The 20,770-nt window shown below is 36.6% G+C and overlaps 1 protein-coding gene across 3 annotated transcripts in view; it reads left to right on the forward strand.

Annotated features, from left to right (window-relative positions):
- PSME4 (proteasome activator subunit 4) overlaps window positions 1–20,770 on the forward strand; it is a 71,714-nt gene that overhangs the window by 13,435 nt on the left and 37,509 nt on the right. For all 3 annotated transcript variants that reach the window (XM_069787724.1, XM_069787722.1, XM_069787723.1), the window contains 15 exons: window positions 2,107–2,151; window positions 3,550–3,699; window positions 4,873–4,936; window positions 8,277–8,351; window positions 8,874–8,996; window positions 9,480–9,572; window positions 10,494–10,759; window positions 12,345–12,531; window positions 13,230–13,319; window positions 15,122–15,186; window positions 15,283–15,433; window positions 17,089–17,187; window positions 17,577–17,646; window positions 18,104–18,171; window positions 18,649–18,864. In XM_069787724.1, the coding sequence (XP_069643825.1) occupies window positions 2,107–2,151; window positions 3,550–3,699; window positions 4,873–4,936; window positions 8,277–8,351; window positions 8,874–8,996; window positions 9,480–9,572; window positions 10,494–10,759; window positions 12,345–12,531; window positions 13,230–13,319; window positions 15,122–15,186; window positions 15,283–15,433; window positions 17,089–17,187; window positions 17,577–17,646; window positions 18,104–18,171; window positions 18,649–18,864 (1,762 nt within the window). The remainder of the gene's footprint in view (window positions 1–2,106; window positions 2,152–3,549; window positions 3,700–4,872; window positions 4,937–8,276; window positions 8,352–8,873; window positions 8,997–9,479; window positions 9,573–10,493; window positions 10,760–12,344; window positions 12,532–13,229; window positions 13,320–15,121; window positions 15,187–15,282; window positions 15,434–17,088; window positions 17,188–17,576; window positions 17,647–18,103; window positions 18,172–18,648; window positions 18,865–20,770) is intronic.

Below are 20,770 nucleotides of genomic sequence, written 5' to 3' on the forward strand. Positions count from 1 at the left end.
TGGTTTATGTGTATAGTTGTTTGCTGTTGTGCTCTATTAATCCATGGCTAGGTTTAGTGATAGAGTAGCATATGAAAATTTGTGAGTGTGATAGCTGTAGATATTTTTCAGCAATTCCGCAGTAACAGGTATGCAGAAAGTCTAGCCAAAAGTGGAACAGAAGCCACTGCTAAGAAGTTTGAGTTGGTTCAAAGTGATAATGAAAACAGTAACCAGCAGTCTCTTGTTCTCCCCCAGGTGTGTTGTCCTGTCCTTTTCTAACTAGTAGTCATCAAATGGGAATCTTACAAGATGTCTTCTGTAATTAGTCTGTAGTTTTAACTGTGTCTTAGATGGAAGTTTCTGTATGTACAAAATTGTCTGCTGCTGTTTTTTTCTTTCTAGCTTCCATTCTAAGATTGCGATCAGAAGGGGACATCCCTTCCAGTCTTTCTGCTTTGCTCTTTTCCACTAACAAATGCTGAGATCTGACTGAAAACTTGTGAATTTGAAAGACTTGTTGATATCTGGCATCTGTGTTTCTTAAAATTCCTCTGTCCTTCAGGTTCTCTTTAGCAATAGTTCACTTCAGTGGAGTGTGATAGTATGGGGGTAGCTTTTTTTTGTCACACAAACATTTTTCATGTTAATCTTTAATGCTCTTACGGAAAGTTGCTGGTTCATGCTTTATTTATCTACTCTTGGAAAAACTGTTATCTATTTGTTAACTCTTTCAAGAACAGTATTCACTTTAATCCAGAATCTTTTAGAGCTTCTTGCAGAGTTTGATATTGGTTTTGTTTAATGAATGGTTGGCCATTCCTCTTCAAATTTTAGAAGCTGTCAGTGAGGTCAAAATTTTCATTCTGGGAGAGGTCATGGATTTACTTTGTCACTGTGGCATAAAGTGCACAGAATTTTGCATCTTCTAGAGTGCTGCTTGAACTGAAATACTGTTATGAGGGCTGGGTGGGCTTTTGTTGGCTTGTGGTGAATGTTGAGGTGTTGAAGGGAAGTAGTGGTTTATCCATTTTATATTTCTCCTGGCTTGTATGGGATCAGTTTATTTTGTGTAGGACTAGAGAGAGTGTATGTGCATGCTCAGTATTTGTGTGTCTCAATTGACCTAAACTGATCTTTGGTAAAATTCTAAAGATGATACATTTGTGTCATCTTTTTCTGATGAAAATAGCATTTCTGTATGTTAGTTTTTGATGATGAACTAAAGGATGCAATTTTTCTATTAAGAGTACAGAATGTATGTCTAAAAGCTGTAGGAAGTTCTTGTGCCAGAACTTTTTTTTTTTAATTCAGGGAATGTTTTTTTTGGTAGAAGTGCAATTTAGTCTTGAGCTCGTCTTGTAATAAACAGAAGATTTGAAAACATGACAGTTTACTACCTTTATGGTTCCATTGATCAATATCTTTCTCTCCTCCCCCTTCCTTTTATTCTTTGAGTTTATTCTGAGGTTTAGTCATTTTTAAGTGATTTGATGGCATCCTGTGACAATTCGTGTTAAAATGATTTCTCAAGTAAGTTTTCTTGCTATGGATAAAAACGCTTTTAAAATCAGCTGTTAATTGTGAGGGAAGCTAATGAAATAACCATTGATTTGCAGATAGTTCACTTCTCTTTCTTAGAACCACTGGACAAAAAACAAAACCAGATCGAAAAGGACAGATAAGGTGTTTGGAGTCTAATAATAAAAACTTTCTGAAGCCTGTTGCCTTTATGTGTCTTACAAATATTTATGAAGTCCATAAAACCATTTTTTCTGTTTGTGTTTTCAACTTCCCCAAGAAGTTACCTTGCTTTGCTGGTTGTTCATGGATAAAATGCAGGGTATTACTTACAAGAAATAATAATAATTCTACTCTTCACTTAAATGCACTAAATACTAGAGTAGTGTATGAAAAGTAGAACCAGGAGTTCAGCAGAACAATTTTAATCGTTATGATTAGGTCTGTGTAGAAGGCAATTAGCTACTGCATGTTCACAGAAGACATCTAATTGCATCAACGTTATCTTAAGCTCTTCAGGGAAGAATCAGCAAACGGCTGTTTTATTTTATGCTGTCATTGAAATTTGGTAATATACTATCCATAATTTTTCCTTTCTTGTTTCAGTTCTGTAGAAAGTGTTCTGAAAACACTTGTGAAGAGCTGCAGACCGTAAGTGTTTGTTGTTTTGTTTTGCGTTTTTTAAGCCTGTATCTTTAATATTACTTTAAGAGGGGGAAGAAAAGTGTTTAAAACAAACAAACAAACAAAAAAAAAAAACCCACAACAAAACCCACCCTACTAGTTGTTCCTTGGCTGATGTTGTCCCAACTTGTTTAAGGAGTTTGGGGTGGAGGGTAGAGACTTTTCTCTTTTACTACATTATGAATGATCAATACCTCAGGTTCATAGGCTGCTTAAAATGAGAACAATGACAGGCATATTCTCTGTTATAATATTTAAACTAAGTGTAAGGTTGTTTGGTGTGGGTTTTTTTTTTTTCTTGGGGTTTTTTTTGGTTTTTTTGTTTTTGTTTTTTAACAGCCTTGGTTGAAAATCTGTTAATGGTTAAGCCAGGGTATCATTAGATAAGGCCACCATTGCTTTTGCTCTTTTGTGCTGTTATGTTCACTGGGAATGTGTGTGCCTGAACCAGTTTTGCTCTCTGCATTAATTGACTTTTTTAGCAGCTTAGATACTGCAAGGATGCAGAGAAGAGACTTGTTCTCTTTTTTTTTTACGGTTCATATGGCCATTTGTAGTTATCTGCTTTCAAGGGAGCAGCTGTTTCACGTACTGATGTTACTCCATTGAGCGTTCCTATAGGAGATGCTGTTCTAAACACATATATTTAGTATGAGGAACATAAGGATAAAACAACCTTACAACCTATATTCTCCCAAATATATATGGTTTCGTGGCTAAATAAAACCCCTTAGTTTTCAGTGTTGATTTTTCTGGTATCTGTTCTGAATATGAAAGTCACTGAAGCAGAGTGTTTTAAAAATGAAAATGTGATATTTGTCTCTTGAAAATTCTGACTTAAGGTTGGGACACTGATAACATTACTTACAATTGGCCCCATATCAACTGCAATAATTATGTTGTATAAACAGTTGTATCTGGTATGCATTTTAAATATTGCATTGCATGGATATTTAGTTTCTTTTAAAATAAATTAAATAACCAGCATTCTTGTAATGTTCCAATAAATGTTCCTCATGCCTTAAGTAATCTTTTTTTACATTGCATTGAATGTGAACAGTAGGTGTTTGATTTTGACCAACCTTCACATTGAAATGGTTTTGTGTTGTACAGAATCTTTTGTGGTTCAACAAGACAAGAATCTTCTTACATTTGTGGTCTTAAAATGAGGCACCATGATGTCCTTGATCTTAACTCTGTTTTGTGAAGGTTAAGTGGAGTTGAGGACTGCCTGTCTGTTGCTCCCGTACACGGTCTTACTGTAAAACTAAGATTTATGACAAATTAGTAGTTTTAAATATGTTTAAAAGAGACCCAAAATTTAAAGCCAAGTCTGTATATGTTCAATCGTTTCCTTCTTTTCAGATATTTTCCAGAAGATGCCACTGCGGAGATGCTAGATGAATGGAGGCCTTTAATGTGTCCATTTGATGTTACCATGCAAAAGGCTATTACCTACTTTGAACTCTTTCTACCTACTACCCTTCCTCCTGAACTTCACCAGAAAGGTTTCAAGTAAGTGTAATTCAATGTCTGTTGCTATAGTGTTCTGTTGCAAATGCAGGTGATTCTTTTACAGGATGACTTGAAGTCAACCACCAAAATGAGTGGTAGCTCTTAATGGCATTTTTGAAAGGAGTTCAAGACAAGAATTCTGTCAGCATTCTTCTTTTGTAAAAGTAACCTCAGGGAATCTTAGTACCTATTTTCTAATGAGTTCTCCCTTCTCTAGAGTGAAGCACATGGTATACAACAAAGCAAACTAATTGTATTACATGCACTTTAATTCTGAAGGAATGGTCTGACAAGTGAAAATCATTAACCATAGCCCAGCTTTAAGTCCTACCTTCTATTTAATTTAGGGTAGCTTCTGGTAAGTCCTTCATGTAGGTTATAGTACAGCTGTTACTACAAATATGGGATTGTGAGAGGTAGAGGTCTTCAATTCACTGTCAAGATGTGGAAATATGAGATGGTCTGAAGACTGCTATAGGAAATGAGTTTGAGAATTAAAGGAGAAACATTTGCAGGATAGGACAGTATCTGGATCATCTTTAAGGTAGAACTAATGAACTTTGAAACATAAGCCAGTGATGTTTAGCGCATGTAGAGATTACTTAGGCTAGTTAGGTTAAAAGTGTATTTGTGCTATAGGATTAGTGAAAACTTCAAGGAAGGGAGTGAATATCGTTTATAAAGGTGAATTTAAGTAAGGGACTGGTATGGAGGGTTTGCATATTTGGCTTCAGATGAATTCAGAATAAATGCTAATGATGCTTGTAACAATCGCTCAGTAGGGACAAATTTTAGATTTTAAGGTAGATAGAAATGAAGTAATGATTTATTGTCATCTGGTTTACCTGTGTTGGGATGGCGATATGTAATGAAATAGCGAAGCTGAAGTAGATAAGGAAACTCCTGGTGAAACACTTGTGTGAAAGGGGGGGGGTGTCAGAAAAGAGTAAGAGGAGAGGTAAAAGAAGCAAAGACTGAAACTTGGGATCAGAGTTGGGGGTGGGGGTGATGCTGTGGCAGGCACAGTGATACAAGCATGTCCATGTTGATGATCCCTGTTCTTGTTGAGGGGCAGGTGAGTTCTTGTGACCACCTGGTGAAATGAGGGATAAATATCCAATGAGAGAGTTGCTTTCACAACATTAAAATTATTTTGATTCTGTTCTCTTGCAGGCTTTGGTTTGATGAATTTATAGGCCTTTGGGTGTCAGTTCAAAATCTTCCCCAGTGGGAAGGGGTAAGTATTTACTTTTCACCTACACTAGAATAAGTCCATTTAAATATTCCTATCATGTGCTTGCAAGGCATCAAAGTCAAACAGTGATACAATGGATTTTTTTTCATTCTGCTTTAACTAGTACAAGAAAGCAGAGACAATAATTTCATGATTGTTAGCAAGCAATTACTGGCTGAATAAATGAGACTGCACTTGTGCTTGGTGAACGTTGTTTAATGGCTAGCTCAGGCAGCTTTTCTTTCCAGCCTTGGGAAGGCTGGCATTTTCCAGACTGCCTGCTAATCCTTACAATGATGGTAAGTGCTATTGTGATTTCTATAAATTATAATTCTGTAAAGTCCCATCTCTTATATCTTAACACATTTCTCATGGTCCCTAATTTTGAGTAGTAATGCTTTGCCTTGACTTCAGTGAGTTGTCATCTTTGTTTTAGATACAGTAAAGAATCTGAACTCCTCTTGGCCAAAAATACCATTGGGCTGTATTTTTCAAGGAAAATAGTCTACCATGTACCTGTCTGCCTTTTTTGTGTGTCTCATATGACTAGATCCAAACTTGGGAAATAAAATCTCATCCTTGAGACAACACCACCAGCAGAGTAGGTGCTATTGTTGTCAGCTGACCTGTGCCTTGGCTTTACTGCAGTGAAACTTGGCATATTACCAGATTTTTTCCATACTCAGTATGAAGATAAGCTCATTGACCATCTGGCTCCTTTCACTAATCTCCTGCCTATATATACAAGGAAGACTTCTCAGTGTCTTTGGAGAAAGCTGATTTCCAAAACACCGCTGAATGCTACCTTTGTAGCACATTCTGTTTCTGGCAATTTCTTTGTTAAAAGGCTTGTGTGTAGGTTTTTCTGGTTTGAGTTACATTTCATCACAAATAAAGGAAGGCAGTCTTTGTTCCAACAGTTGGCAATTGTCCAGATTTGAACAGGGGTGACTGCCAAAGTTTTATTTGAGATTGTCTATAGACACTTCTGCATCTTTCTGATGGCTATCCAAAAAATGACAATTCTGTCTACTCTTTCTGACAGAAAGATGAGAGCCTGTACTTTAGTATCATGGTTTGGTTTGTTTCTGTCAAATGGTCTAACAGATAATCGTGAACACTCTTTCGTAAGTTATCTCTGATATTTTTTTCCCTCTTCCACTGCATTTTGACAGTTTGCTCGGAAGGCCCAAACAATTTTATTTTTTCCCCAAAAGTTTCACTTCTTGTTTTCTTTGCTGTCTTGTCCGCTTCTTAAGGGCAGGCTTGTTCACTTCATCAGGCTTGGATGCAGATGATTAGACATATGGGTTCTGACTATGCAATCCAATTTAAGCCTCTGTATGCTGCAAGCTTTTTCTCAGCTTGCTTTGGCAGGAATTAGACTTGCTGTGTGAAGGGGAGCTATAGAATCAATTGCATTTGTGCATGTTAAGGGTTTTTTCAGTGGGTATTTCCTGGTATCAAACAAAAAAGCTAGATCATTTAAGAAAATGTAACACTTGTCTTCAGGCTGTGTCAGCTGTGACTGTCCTGAATTGAATTTGTGTTTTTTTTCCAAAGCTATTGTGTCCTTCAGAGTGAGAGGTGAACTGTTCTTCTGTGAACACCTGTCTCTGAATTAGACAGGATTATTTAAGGCCCTTCCTTTTGGCTTTGCCATAGCTTCAAGGTACTGACAGAAGCATCAAGGCTCTTGGAGACCTGATAGGTATTTCCCTATTTGGGCAAGCTCATAAAAGCAGTGTTGGTGGATTATGTACTTTCTCACAATCAGGATATGAGAGTGAGGCTTCATCTCCTTTTTTGTTTAGTCCTGATAACTCTCTTTCCTGAGGACATCTTTCCGTTCCCTTTTGGACTCATGACACTGTCTTCTGGCGATGGAGTGTCTTAATTTGTCATAGATAGTCACATACTGTCATCCCATCTGACAGCTAATGCCTGTGACCTTCACAAGCCACAGATGTGTATAAACCAAAGCTTATGAATGTGACAGCCATCAGCACAGGCAAGTGCGCTTTAAGTAGGATGGATCCTGCAGAAGCTGAATAGTCCTTCAAGATGTGTTGGTTGAATTTTCTTCAGTGTCTATATATAGATGCTATTTTAGGCCAATATCCACATTCAGCTCACATGAGAGCTCTCTACTGGTGAGGAAGGAAGCACCATGAGATAAATTGACAATCATAAGCACTTGTTAAGCTGCTCCAGCTTGGAGTTATGGTGGAATGTGTATCTGGCGTGTCACTTTCTGGTCAAAGTTATCAAGAACCAGGATGATGCATTGGCAGCCGAAGTGGATAGAGCAGGGCCCTTTCCATTGCCAGAAACTGGTTTGGTTTTGGATACCTGCTTATTCTCCTCCCAAGCCTCCTATCTTCTGTAGAGTCTATCTCTCATTCTTGCATAGATGAGGATTCCAAATATGTGTGTTGGTTGGGTCTCATTCTTCAGAATGTTCCTTAGGACATTTTCCAGTAACCAATCCAAATAGTCCTCTATGCAAAGGCTATGAAAGTAGATAGCAGGTTTCTGTTAGAGAAGTCGATGAAATCACCAGACTAGAGCCTGTTCTGTTATGAGATTTTTTGCTTTGCCTAAGCTGTGTTGTGGGAAATTTCTCTTCTGTCACCTGGAGTTTGTTCCAAACCTTCGCTGCAGAGATGAATAGTCTGCTATGCCCAGTTGATAAAATGGTGGTAGCGTTTGAAGAATTCTGAAGCTTAGTACAGGTGTCTTTCTGTAAGCGACTACCAGGAATCTTCTGGTCTCTGGAAGCTGTTCAAAAAGGGGAAAAAGCTCAAAGCTGCTCAAAAAGGGTAAAGATATTTCTTAGCAAAAGCTAAAGTCTTTGATGACATATAGCTCAAGTATAAGTTTGTTTGTTGTTCATCTACTGTTCTTCAGAGTTGTTATAACAATAAATGGTTGAGAATTAAAATGATAGTGAATGCATTGTGCCTTTCATTTTAATTCACAGAGCATGGGGAAAGGGAGAGTGTAACTTGTAAAAGTACTACTAGTATGTCTTTATATTTTAAAGAAAATTTGAAGAGATAGGGGTGTATATTCTGACAGGCTGCCTCTCCTAGAACTTGGATCACAATTACCTGCTTTGTAAGTGCTCAGACGAGTAACGAGTTGGACTCCTGAAGGTAGGAATTCAGATGCATTAGGCAATGCGGTATTGGTAGCTTCTGGTAGAGTAAAATCTCCCTTTACACAAGTGTTTTAGTGCCATGGGTAGCTTTTATCTTGCATCGGTAAAGTAGATTGAGAGGTTTGTGCATCTTTATAATACATTCTAATGAATATTTCCTTCTTTTATGGTTGTTTTCAGCATCTAGTAAATCTTTTTGCTCGCTTGGCCACTGACAACATCGGGTACATAGACTGGGATCCATATGTACCAAAGGTAATATTTTTCATTTTATGAAATTATTTTGTTTACTTTGAGGTAAGTCTTCAGTGTTACTATGCTAAGAATAATTCATATTCCCTGTATGGGTCTTATACTGCAGTGGCCCAGTTTTTCAAATTAGGTGCATTCATTTGAAGACATAAGGTTAGCTTTGAAAATTTGAGCCATCATTTTGTAACAGACAGATTTGGAAGTTGTTACTGTTATCACCTGACTCAAAATGAAACCAAAGCAACAACATACCTTACTACACAAGTATTGTCTGATTGTATAACTAATCCCATGTTCTTGTGGAAATAGCCTTAATGATATTCTTTTGATAAATAGTATATATGACCTTTGAATCTTTCAGTCTATGGATTTTTTAAAAGATGTTCATGGCAGTTACGTTGTTCAAAAAAAATGAAACCACCAAATGCCTTTTGATTAGAAAATTAATTTATGTCAGTTTAAATAAATAAATTTAATTAATAAATTAATTTATTAATTTATGTCAATGCTTTTTTCTTTTTTCAGATTTTTACCAGAATTTTGAGGAGTTTAAACCTTCCGGTGGGAAGCAATCAAGTGGTTGTTCCAAGATTCTTAACAAATGCTTATGATGTAGGACATGCAGTAATGTGGATCACAGCCATGATGGTTAGTAACTTTTTCATAAAATGAAACAAAAACCAATGCAGAGCTTTTAAGCAAGTATGTATTTAAAAATAATGTTTGTTCTGTTTAGCTCACTGCAGAAGCTATCTTTTGCCCAAGGTTTGTTTTAAAGTACATTGTTTCACTGTCAGTTTAGAATGTGGATGGCAAGGTTTATTTCACAGCTGCTGTCTGTGGCGTTCTGGAAATGAACAGCCAGCTCTAAGTGCCTCTGTGGATACACACTTGGGACCTGCTGAACATTGAATCACTCTTTTAGGGTGAACCTCATCAGATCAGATGGAGAGAACTTGCTACTTAGTGCTGAGCTGAGGGTGGGGAAGGGAAGGAATTTGCAGATGTGATTTGATGCTTTGAGGTATTGCTGTGGTAAGGGAGAGCACTCACTTGTACCTTGTACTACTGTGTTACCTGTTCATTTTAACTTTCTCAGCGTAATAAACTTCTGTCGTTTATTTTTTACAGGGTGGACCAAGTAAACTAGTGCAGAAGCACTTGTCTGGATTGTTCAATAGCATTGCCTCTTTTTACCATCCTTCAAATAATGGGCGGTGGCTGGTGAGTTTTTTGCATGTCAAGACAATAACTTTGGCTGTAATTTCAACAGTCAAACCTGTCAAATCAAACATAGATAGATAGATACACTATGCGCTCCAACAGCCAGATTGTCTGTTGGTGGTACAATATTTTGAGGCTTTAATCTTCAAGATACGTGATTGTACTGTCATTCAAATCATACTTTTATTCTGATGTCAGGACCACAGCTAATGGGAGTATTCTTCAAACATCTAACCCAAGTGCAGTTTAGAAGTCCAAAACTAGACATCCAGTTCATATATAGCTAGGAAAAAGAAGTTGGCAATTTAAAGGAGGGTGATACACAGCATCAGTGTTACTTGTGTGACATAGTTTTTGTATTACTGACCCACTGTCTCCAAGTTAGCAAAATCTAGTTTTGATTAACCAAAGCAAAAAAAGATTTTTAATGCATATCTAGTTTGATGAAGCATAACTTTTTGATGGTGTAGCTAGTGGAGTCTTCTGCTAGAGAATGAAGAATCTCCTGTGATAACTGGTAGAAAGTACAGATTAAAATAGCAAGGCTGGTCAAAGCAATGCCAAATGAGCTGACTTGTTCTAGAATAGGATATTTACTTACACATGAATGTGCAGAGAATGCTCTCAAAGATTGCCTAATTACTGGTAGATAATCTTTATTCTTGACTATATCCTTTGTATGTATTTTTCATGATTTTTTTAAATCATAAGGTGTAGTGCTGGCAGCATAATTGCTAATATTTTGGGAACTGAAGTTTAATGACAAATTGTGAACATTGTATTTTAGAGCTCTTCTGAGTGTTTTTTTATTGCAATTGTGTAATTTCAAGGTACTGGCTTGCTAATTGTCTGTTGTACACTTAGCAGCTCAGATTCTGCTACTGCCCAGTAATTGAAGAGCATTTCTTGTATGTTCAACAGAACAAACTGATGAAACTACTTCAAAGGTTACCCAGTGGTGTTGTCAGAAGACTGCATCGTGAGCGCTACAAGAAAATGACTTGGTTAACTCCTGTGCCCGATAGTCATAAACTTACTGATCAGGATGTTACAGACTTTGTAGAATGCATTATTCAACCTGTTCTTCTGGCTATGTTCAGTAAAACTGGAAGCCTGGAGGCTGCCCAAGCCCTGCAGAACCTTGCACTGATGCGTCCTGAATTAGTAATTCCACCTGTACTTGAGAAGTAAGTTCTGCAGAATCACTGCAACTTCCCTGCTCCTGTTCCCAACAAATAAAAACGCAAAGCAGTCATATTAAGTGATAAACAATTTCCTTGTTGCGAATGAATGCTTGCAGTGAGAGAAGCTGCTAATACACACCCCTGAGCAATCATCTGAATCAGGACAGGGAGTGAGGGAGGACTTTGCTTTTTATTTTATTAGTTTTGTTTTAAACACCTGGCAAATGGAATAGTTCTGGGAGCTGTTCATAGCTTGTGCAATATAGGGTAGTCCTCAGGTGGTTTGCCTTTCTGTTAGCATTTTGTATCAGATAGCGGCTGGATCAGTTGACAAAGCAACTTTGTACCCTTTATTCATGAGCCACCCTATGCCTTCTCACTAGCTTTCCATTGGGCGAAATATAAATGATGGTATTGTGTGTTTATGTAGTAATAAGCATAAGTTTTATATTTCTGTTTTGTGTCAGAGTATGTTACGGCTACTGATTGTTTAAAATTACTGTCATTGCTTCTGACTTCATAAGCAAATTCCTAAAGCACGTGCCCATGTAAAATACTTAGTTTGTACTATTACTAATCCCTTGGTGCCTGAAATTCCAAAAGAAAAATGTAACTCCTTCCTGCCCCAATGAAAGGCTTTCTTTCTAGTCCCTATCCATGTTCCCCCTCCTATGCAGTCTTTTGTACTTTAACAACTTGTATTGTAAAAACAGTGGAGAAATGAGTTTGCTTGAAGAGCCCTTCCTGACTTCCATACCTTAGTGACTCAACTGTTTGTAAAAACTTGATAAATCTGCTCTTACATGAAAACATTTCAAGTAACAGTTCTAAGAAGGACAGCAATGGATGCCCGTATTGGGTATGACTACTATTTTGGTTTTGAGAGCAGACTGAATGTCTGCTCAGTAGTTCAAACTATCACTGGTATGTTTTCCTTGGCTGCAGTTCTGAATTCATGTTGTTGAGTAGATGTAGGTCCTTTGTGCTTCAAATGACATAGGACGGGGTAGCACTATGACTCTCATTTGAACTGTAGGTTGTTGATAACAGTAGGAAGTGTTATGCAGTTTGCTAAAAAGTACTTAGTGTAAAAAAAGGTTTAAAAATCACAGTAATGTAACAGGTTTTTATAAAAAAAAGTATGGACTTTAATGTAACATTAAGTAGTATATCCCTTATCTTTTTTAGAGGCAGTCAAGGTAAGATTTCACGCTTGTCACAAGAGCCTTACACTTCTAAGTTCACAGCCTGCATTAGCTTAAAGTTCAAACATGAAAATTATCATAGCTTTGAATCTAGGAGGCAATGCAGTTATTAATTGCTATCCTGCAACTGCTAACATTCTTTAATCCTGAATTTGTTGTGAATAGGACTGATCAAATGAAAGGAACATTTTCTAATAGAGCAACATTAAGTCCATTGCAAAAAGATTAGGAAAAAGATTTTGGAACCATTGATGAGCTTGAATTTTTCTTGCAGAAATTTTGTACCCATTCTGTAGAATATAACATGTGCAATCCACTTTTATTTTCTTTGAAGACTTTAGAAACATTCTTGTTCCTAATATGACTGCTCTTAAACTTTATAGAACATATCCTGCACTTGAGACATTGACAGAACCTCATCAGCTCACAGCTACTTTAAGCTGTGTAATTGGAGTAGCTCGTAGTCTGGTGTCTGGGGGGAAGTGGTTTCCTGAAGGTCCAACACACATGCTACCTCTACTGATGAGAGCATTGCCTGGGGTGGATCCAAATGACTTCAGCAAATGTATGGTGAGTGTATAAATCTTACCTTTTTTTTAGAAGATAGTTAGCCAACTAGTTCACTCTGAAAGCTTTTTTTTTTTATATTTGTATGAAAGCAAATAACTCATGTTTCCAGAAGTTCTTAGCCTGATTTTGTTCCTGGACAATTTTATTTGTAAAAAGTTAGTATTACAAGCCTCTAACTTAGGATAATGTTTTTAGCTTGTTGGACGATGTGAAGTGAATCTTTAACTCCATGTTGTTGTAAACATTGTACTGACTTCTTGGGCAGCTCTAAAAAACAAGATAAAAGATGTTCCAAAGCTCCTAGGAAATATTCCTAGTCTTTTAAGATCAACAGGAAGACCCTTATCACTAGGTTTTTATTACATTATGTCCTAAAAGCCCACATCTTCTCAGGAATTCCTATTAATTGACTATTCAAACAATGTAAACATTATAGGGATTTTGTAACTTTAAAGTTCAGGATAAAATGAGTGTTACTTTACTCAGAAAATTGAGGGGATTTTGCACAGTGCTGACTGGTAAGTTTTATATATGAAATCAGGAATAACTATTGAAGTTTTGGGGTGGAAGAATTAGGCTTTGATTTTTTATTTTTTTTTTAATGCAATGATTTGCTTTAGCTCCCATACCTTAATTGCAAAAGCTTTTTAATGTGTAGAATACAATAACACTAAAGAGCTGTTTGCAACTCTCAACAGATTACATTCCAGTTCATTGCAACATTTTCTACTTTGGTGCCTTTAGTAGATTGTTCATCTGTATTGCAAGAAAGAGATGATCTTTCAGAGGTAAGAGTGCTGTGCGGTTATAAAAACAAAACTATAACCTAGTTTTCAATTTAATTTCTAGCAATGTAATAATCTCTTCAGAACTGTAACAGGTTTGCTACTCTTGTATACATAAAACGAGGTTAAGCAAAAATGCAACAAAGAAATGAAGATGTGGATCAGGTTAGCTTCTGGTCAGTGTGGTAGAGCTGACATCAGTGTGCAAATTGGCCATGTGTTCTTAGCATTGCTGCTTAGTGATAAGTTGTTGTAGAGATAATGTTAAATTCAAACAGTTTAATGTTTTTATGTCAAAACTTAGCTGCACAAGACCCCGTGTGGTGTAATTTGACTCTAAGCTTGCCTTGCTGTGCATAGGAGGTTGGACTACGTGGTCTCCAGAGGTCCCTTGCCATCTAAATTTTTGAGTCCAATAAAACAGCAGCTTCATTACTGTTAAATTTTTTGAAACTTCTTGTCACCATAAAACATTATAGTGGCAATAAAAACCTCCCAAACCAATAAAAGCTACAGTGTTGTTGTAAGATATGTATACATCGTTTCTAGTTTAAAACTAGTCCAGCTTAGAGTGAGGTAAAAGGATAACTACTGATTGTCTGGGAGACTGTGGAAGGAATTTGGTCTCCTGTTGTTGAAAACTTTGTATGTGTTAAAAAAACAAAACAAAAACCAACCAACCAACCAACAACAACAAAACCACCACCCCAAAACCAAATCTGTTTGTATTTATTTTTCAAAAACCTAATGCACTCTTTAACTTTCCAGGGCTTTTTCCTCCCACAGGAAATAATTTCAAAACACTCGCTCCTCTTTAAAGTGTTTCTGCAGTTATGATTCTCTTTTTTCTGATTGAGATTCTGTTGTTTTCTCTTCAGATGCCTGTTAATCTTTTCCAGTCAAGAGATAGTAACATTATTAGACAGTGAGCCTCATCTCCCTCTTCTGTGTTTTATCCTTTGCTGCCCTTTTGTTATTAGATATGATCACCCCACCTGTTTGCTGCTTTGGAGTGCTGTTCATATACATCTCTAGTTTTAGAGTTCCTTGCGCTCCATTTCTCCAGCATTGTTCTAATACTTTGTCCTTTTCTTTTTCATGTAGCAGAAAAATACAGGAGAGAATGGGAAATAGTTTTTGTTTCTTTACGTACCACTACACTTTTGATTCTGCTTTTGATATGGCAGTTCAAGCACAGAGAGTGAAGCTATATCTGGCATGCTACAAATGAGGCAGCAGCAGCAGTATCCGCTATGGTAGTTGCAACTGCTGTGTAAAATCTTGTCCACTGCTAGAAGACTCTTCTTGTAGCTCAGAGAACAGCTTGTAGCTACAGATTGCACAGATTCTGAACACTTAGCTACTGGAAGAAGGTTAATTTCATTGCCCCAGAGCTGCAGCAGTCAAAAATTAAGAGGAGTTTGTACGCTGAATATTTAATGAAATAAGTCAGCAGAGCCAAGTCTGCCACCACAGTTGGCACTTGCTGACCTCCTGCTGGAAAGGAGGATCAGTAGTAAGGCCAAAGGTTGTATCCATGGAGGCAGACCTGATTTCATCCTCAGAGGTTATTTGGCTAGACATCAAGGCCAGGAAATCAGACAGGACAGTGTAAAGAAAATGTAATAATTGTTTCAGGTAGTGTACTCAAGACTGTACGAACTTCAGTGGGAAATGCTCTGTGGTCTATATCACTTAAAAATTGGAAGTGTTTTTGAAACAGTTAATATAGGAAATAAACTTTATATTATATTTCCTTAAGAAAAGCCAACCTTTTGTGCTTCTTTTGTGTTGGAAAACTATAGGTGGAAAGAGAATTGTGCTCTGCAACTGCTGAGTTTGAGGATTTTGTACTGCAGTTTATGGATAGGTAAGTAAGCCAAGGACAAGTGAAAGCCTGGCATGAAGAGCTTAATAAAACTTTCAAGTTCTGCTTACTAACATTGTACTTATTGTATTCATATAGATGTTTTGGACTTATAGAGAGCAGCACACTAGAACAAACCAGAGAGGAGACTGAAACTGAGAAAATGACTCATCTAGAGAGTCTAGTGGAATTAGGTCTCTCTTCTACTTTCAGTACAATCCTTACGCAGTGTTCAAAGGATATCTTTAAGGTATGTAGAACATGGGCTTTCCATCTAACTTTAAGAGGCTTAATTTTGTGTTGTGAATGACTGGTGCGTTCAGATTCTTCCTTCTGTCATTGTCCTGTTGTGACCTTTCACGTTTAACCAAGGAAAGGGCTGGGGGTGCAGGGGAAGTATAGGACTTGATGTCAATTTGTTTTATGATTTTACATACATCAGTACAGAGCTCTTAGGTTCTTGATGCTGTCTTGCCAACTGATGATAAACCTTAGGAGAAATCATTCTAACGGCTTATTTTATCACTTTAGGCTGTCATTTTTGATGTCTTTTGATGGTAATGCTAACCTGCCCAATCCCCTGCTTTTCTTTTCTCTCCCTCTCCCTACCGCTAATTCAGCTGGGCAAAAGAAGCTGTTCAAGGAGCCATGTGGCTAATGGGATCAGAAAAATTATCTGGATTAAACTAACTCTGAGGGAGGGGGGTGGAGAATCCATGTTGTTACATGGACAGATTCCTTCCTTGCAGGTTGGGTTAATGCATTTTAACCTGTTTATATTACATTATGTATATACTTGGAGATGCTAGGTTTTGTACATTTTGAACCATTGCATTGGACACTTTGGTATGATTTTGTCTGGGATCTTTTGGTTAATGTAAGTCTTAAGTTAATTCTTTGTTGTCATTAAGTATTTGATTTGTATTTTTCCTGATTGTTCAGTATTAATCATCTGTGATCTACACTATACAGTTCAGCTTGGCTTGCAAGGTATTGGATGGTAATAAGCTGCTTTAAAGCATGCTGGCCACTTAAATAGTTGATAGTTGAATTCCCTATTTATTTGTTAACTAAGGGTCTTGGCTTTACTTCACTTTGACATGCGAAATAGCATAGTTTTCCTTTCAGCGGATTGTGACTTATTCAGGGAAAACTGTTTTTCTATGTAGTTTCTCAGAAGCACCCCAAGCTTACATTAGGTAACAAAATTTATCTGACCTTCTTTCTTCCCAAAGTGAACGTTTGAGAAGTGTCTCCAGTCTTCAGCTGAAGGCAGTGTCCCATTGTGTCACCAGTTAAAACACTTAGTGTGTTTTGTTCATAATTCTTGAGGGGAGGAGGGGAATATAGACCTTCCTGTAATTGAATTATTTTTATGATAGTGGACACTGTCATGTATTTTCCTGTTACAGTGTGTTACTGTAACTGAGTGTTGCAATAAATAACAAGAAAAAAAAAAGTGAAAATCCTGCCAACTGAAACTATTTTGACAAACTTTTTGTCATTGCTACTTCTGTAGCAGACTTTATTCTTCTGCTCAAGGCAGTAGTTGTACAATTAGACATGTGTCGCATAGAGTGCAAGTCATGTGTACTGATAACATTTAGGATTTTTTTTTCCTGAGCAGTTACTATTCACATAAGGTTTTAATCTTTTTATTCCATGGTATTGTCAGCTGTAATTGTGATGGTAGTTGCATTTTACTCCGTTTTAGACGTTCTACAGAACTGCTTTCTCTGTCTCTATTCTGATTTTTTTAATGTGAATCGTGGTTGCAGTCTTCTGGTTTGAAAGAATACAGTATTATGTACAGATGCTGCTTTCTGTGTAACATCAAACATTTTATGATACCTAGTTTTCTTTTTTAAAAAAAAGTAACCTCTGTCTTTTTGTACTCATTTTTAGGTTGCCTTGGAGAAGGTTTTTAACTTTGCTGTTTCAAATATATTTGAGACGAGAGTTGCTGGTCGAATGGTTGCTGATATGTGCCGAGCTGCAGTAAAAGTGAGACAAAACGCTCCAACTTAACTTGACCTTTAGTTTAAAAATTTTTTAAAAAGCCAATACTACTACTTTTTCTTATGTAAGATCTTTAAATTTTCATGTAAATACAGGTGGTTCTTAATATTATGTCTTCTAAAATGGGATGGTTGCGTATAGGAATATTTCAGGAGGTTTATTCACAATTTTTTTTTCTTGCATTTATGTTAAAGTAGGTTTTATTGAGTGTTTCAAAGTTGCGAGGTCAGACTGACTCTAGATTGAATTGGAGTTGAGATACAATCTATTCTTCTCTCTTTTTCAATAATGTTGTTAGAAGTTGTTTATCAATGTGTGCGCTGAGTTCCATAAGACATCTTTTTTTAAAATGGGCTATTTGATGCTGTTTCCAGTGCCGCCCTGAGGAATCCTTGAAGCTGTTTGTACCACATTGCTGCAATGTTATAACTCACCTCACAGTCAGTAAGTTTGTAAGATTTCTAGTGTGACTTCCTTTGGTTTGGGTTGACTTTTGTTAAATATGAGAAAAATATTTAAAACTTCCGTGTGTTTTCCACAACTTCATTTCAATGATGGAAAATTAATTCTGTTCATTATTTTGCCTAAAAAAACCCAAACCAACAACTATTTATGTGTGATTTCAAGACAGAAATCTACCAAGCTACAGGAGTATGCTTCTTTAAAAATGTGGCACTTTACAATGTCTCCAGACATTTCTCAATTTCTCAAAAAGCATTCAAGATGTTAAATTGGCTAAAGTAACTTCTAGTTGGACACAGGTGCAATATGAATTGGAAGGTTGCAATAGAAGGGTTGGGGAGTAAACTTTTGGGATGCAAGCATCGGGTTTATGATTTAGCTTGTTTGGAAAACTTGACTTCAGTATCATTACAGCAGTGCTTGTCCCTTGTTCCTCTAGATGATGATGTATTACATGATGAAGAACTAGATAAGGAGCTACTTTGGAATCTTCAGCTTTTGTCAGAGGTATTGCAAAGAATGTTCTTCCCATGCATGTATATTACTGAATCCTGTTTAATGTCCCTGAAAGAAGAAAATAAACTTCTGCTATTAAAGTAAATGTTGTATGAATGACACTGCATAACTTCTTTTTCTTATCTAACTTTAAATGGGACATAAGTGGCTGCTGTTTGAGGGAAGTAAATGTACAGTGTGTATGTAGAATAGGATTAAAGCATTTAATACAGTTATTGAGGGATAGAGAGAGAAAATTTTGAATAGGGTCCAGAAGTGATATATATCGTAGTTCTTGTGTGTTACTTAAACTTTTCCAACAGCAGTAGAAGTGGTAGTACATGTGCAAGTTCAGTATTTAATTTGAATTCAGTGTGACATACAGAATGAAACTTGGTACAGGATCAGTTGAGCAGCGTAATCCTCTCTTTAGTCCTCTAGAACAAAATCAGTTATGTTTACCTTTGAAATCTTTGTCTTTGCTATTAGATCACTCGAGTGGATGGAAAGAAGTTGCTACCGTACAGGGAGCAGCTTGGGAAGATACTGCAGCGAACCCTACATTTAACCTGTAAGCAGGGTTACATTCTGTCTTGTAACCTACTGCACCATCTTCTTCGTTCTGCTACACTTATCTACCCCACAGAATACTGCAGTGTGCCAGGTGGCTTTGACAAGCCTCTTTCTGAATACTTTCCTATCAAGGCAAGGATTTTAATTTATTTAGGATTAGAGGATTTGACTTTCTTTTTTAAACAACAATCATACACTATATTATTTGGTTTTATTTGCAGATTTCTGAACATAGGTAGCAGCAATGGAAAGTGTAATTGAAAGATGCTTTGGGCTTAGAAACATAGGGCAAATTACAAGTTACTTAAAATTATATCGATAGCAAAAAATGAATACTGACTTGTTTTGAGTAGTTTTATAGCATGACATATTAGTGTTTTATGACGTGTGTTTTACAATGATTGCATGACTACAGTAAGATAATACAAAGCAAGAGTGCCTGCTCATGTTTCTTAATCTTGTAACATACAATGCATTTAGTTGAGACCCAGCTGTCATGAAGTGCAGTGGTATAAACAGTTAAGTTTGGAGTTTAGCAGGAGAATTTTGCTGTTCACGTTAACTTAAATATCCAGTCGTAGGAAGCATTGTTGCACTGGGACAAGCTTAGTCTTTCATCTGCTTTTGTGGATGAGAACTGCAGCCTTTCCTTGTTCCTCTTCATATAAATGTGTTTATCAGATACAACAAGTAATGGTGAGTGCATGGAAAAATGAGTACATCAGTGCAAAGCAATTGCAAGAAAGGAGATATGGTATTGTACAGGTAGGCAGAATAACAAATGAACAATGATTCTACACTGAGCTTGAGATAAAATGAAAGTAGAAGTGACAATATAAAAAATTACTGAAACTGTCAAAAGTAATATGGTAGTTTGCTGTTAAGACTTTTAAGGTCAGTTCATCAGTATTACAGATGAACAGTGCAGCAGTTTTCATTTTGAAATGGCTTATTTGGATATAAAACTGCATTTTGCTGAAAAGTGTTCTTTTACATAACTTTACAACTGCAGGTAATCGAATGCTTGTTACTGAAAGCTGATACAGTTTTATAAACTGATGAGGACATCCAGTTGGGCCAGATATTCATTTAAAAACAAATAAACAAATCTTAATTAAATGCCCCAACACAAAAAATAGAATTTTTTTTAAATTCCTCCTCTGAAATGGAAAAAATCCCCAGTGGCTACTTTAGAAAATGTATATATAGTATATCAACTCTTAATTGCCATTAACAGCTTGAGTTTGTCACTTACATGCTTCCTACCCTGCCCCAGTGTAAAACTGCAGTTCTGTCACTTTCTCAAGTAACACTCATGGAGGACTAGCCTGCTCTTCCAGGGAAGAGACGTAATAGCAGGCTACATTGAGTAAGCGTATTGCTGCAGTTCTTCGTACTTTTTGTCCAGTCAGATCAGTCAGGCATTTTAAGAACAGATGGTGAAGTTTTGAAATATAAAATTACCATGTAAAACTGGACAAAGACAGGAAATGGAAAGTGAAGACTGCAAAGGCCTATTTATTAATACAGTCCTAAGCATGGATTTCATGTTTGAATACGAATTAGTAATATATATTGAGTTTTCTCTTCAAAATACTCAAGTGGCATTGATTCTATAGCAAGTCTGAGCTCTTTGTAAGTCAAAATATAAAAAGTTGTCTTTGTTATGGGATGACCTAGCATGGTATGGAAAGTCCAACTTAAAATTTAGCTTTCTTTTTTTATTTTTAAAATGAAAGTACAAAGTTTCCTGACTGTGGTTCAAAACTGAAAAGAAGTATTATTAAATGGGCTAGCTTCTTTATGTTCTCTATAGGAGTGTCAAAAGTCACAGTTGTACTTAAGTATATTCCTGAATTTGTGTCCAGCCAAAGGAATAATAAAATTATATCTCAGTTAGATGAGTACAGTCCTTTTCCTTTTAGGCCTTTCAGGTATGTGTTATTTTCCAGGTACACGTAGACATTATAGTAGCTGTGGGATTTCTATTTGGTTTTATTGTGGTTTTGGGGTTTTTTTCCCTGGAATTATCAGGATA

Source organism: Haliaeetus albicilla, chromosome 7 (genome assembly GCF_947461875.1).
Source record: "Haliaeetus albicilla chromosome 7, bHalAlb1.1, whole genome shotgun sequence".
Classification (NCBI taxonomy): domain Eukaryota; kingdom Metazoa; phylum Chordata; class Aves; order Accipitriformes; family Accipitridae; genus Haliaeetus; species Haliaeetus albicilla.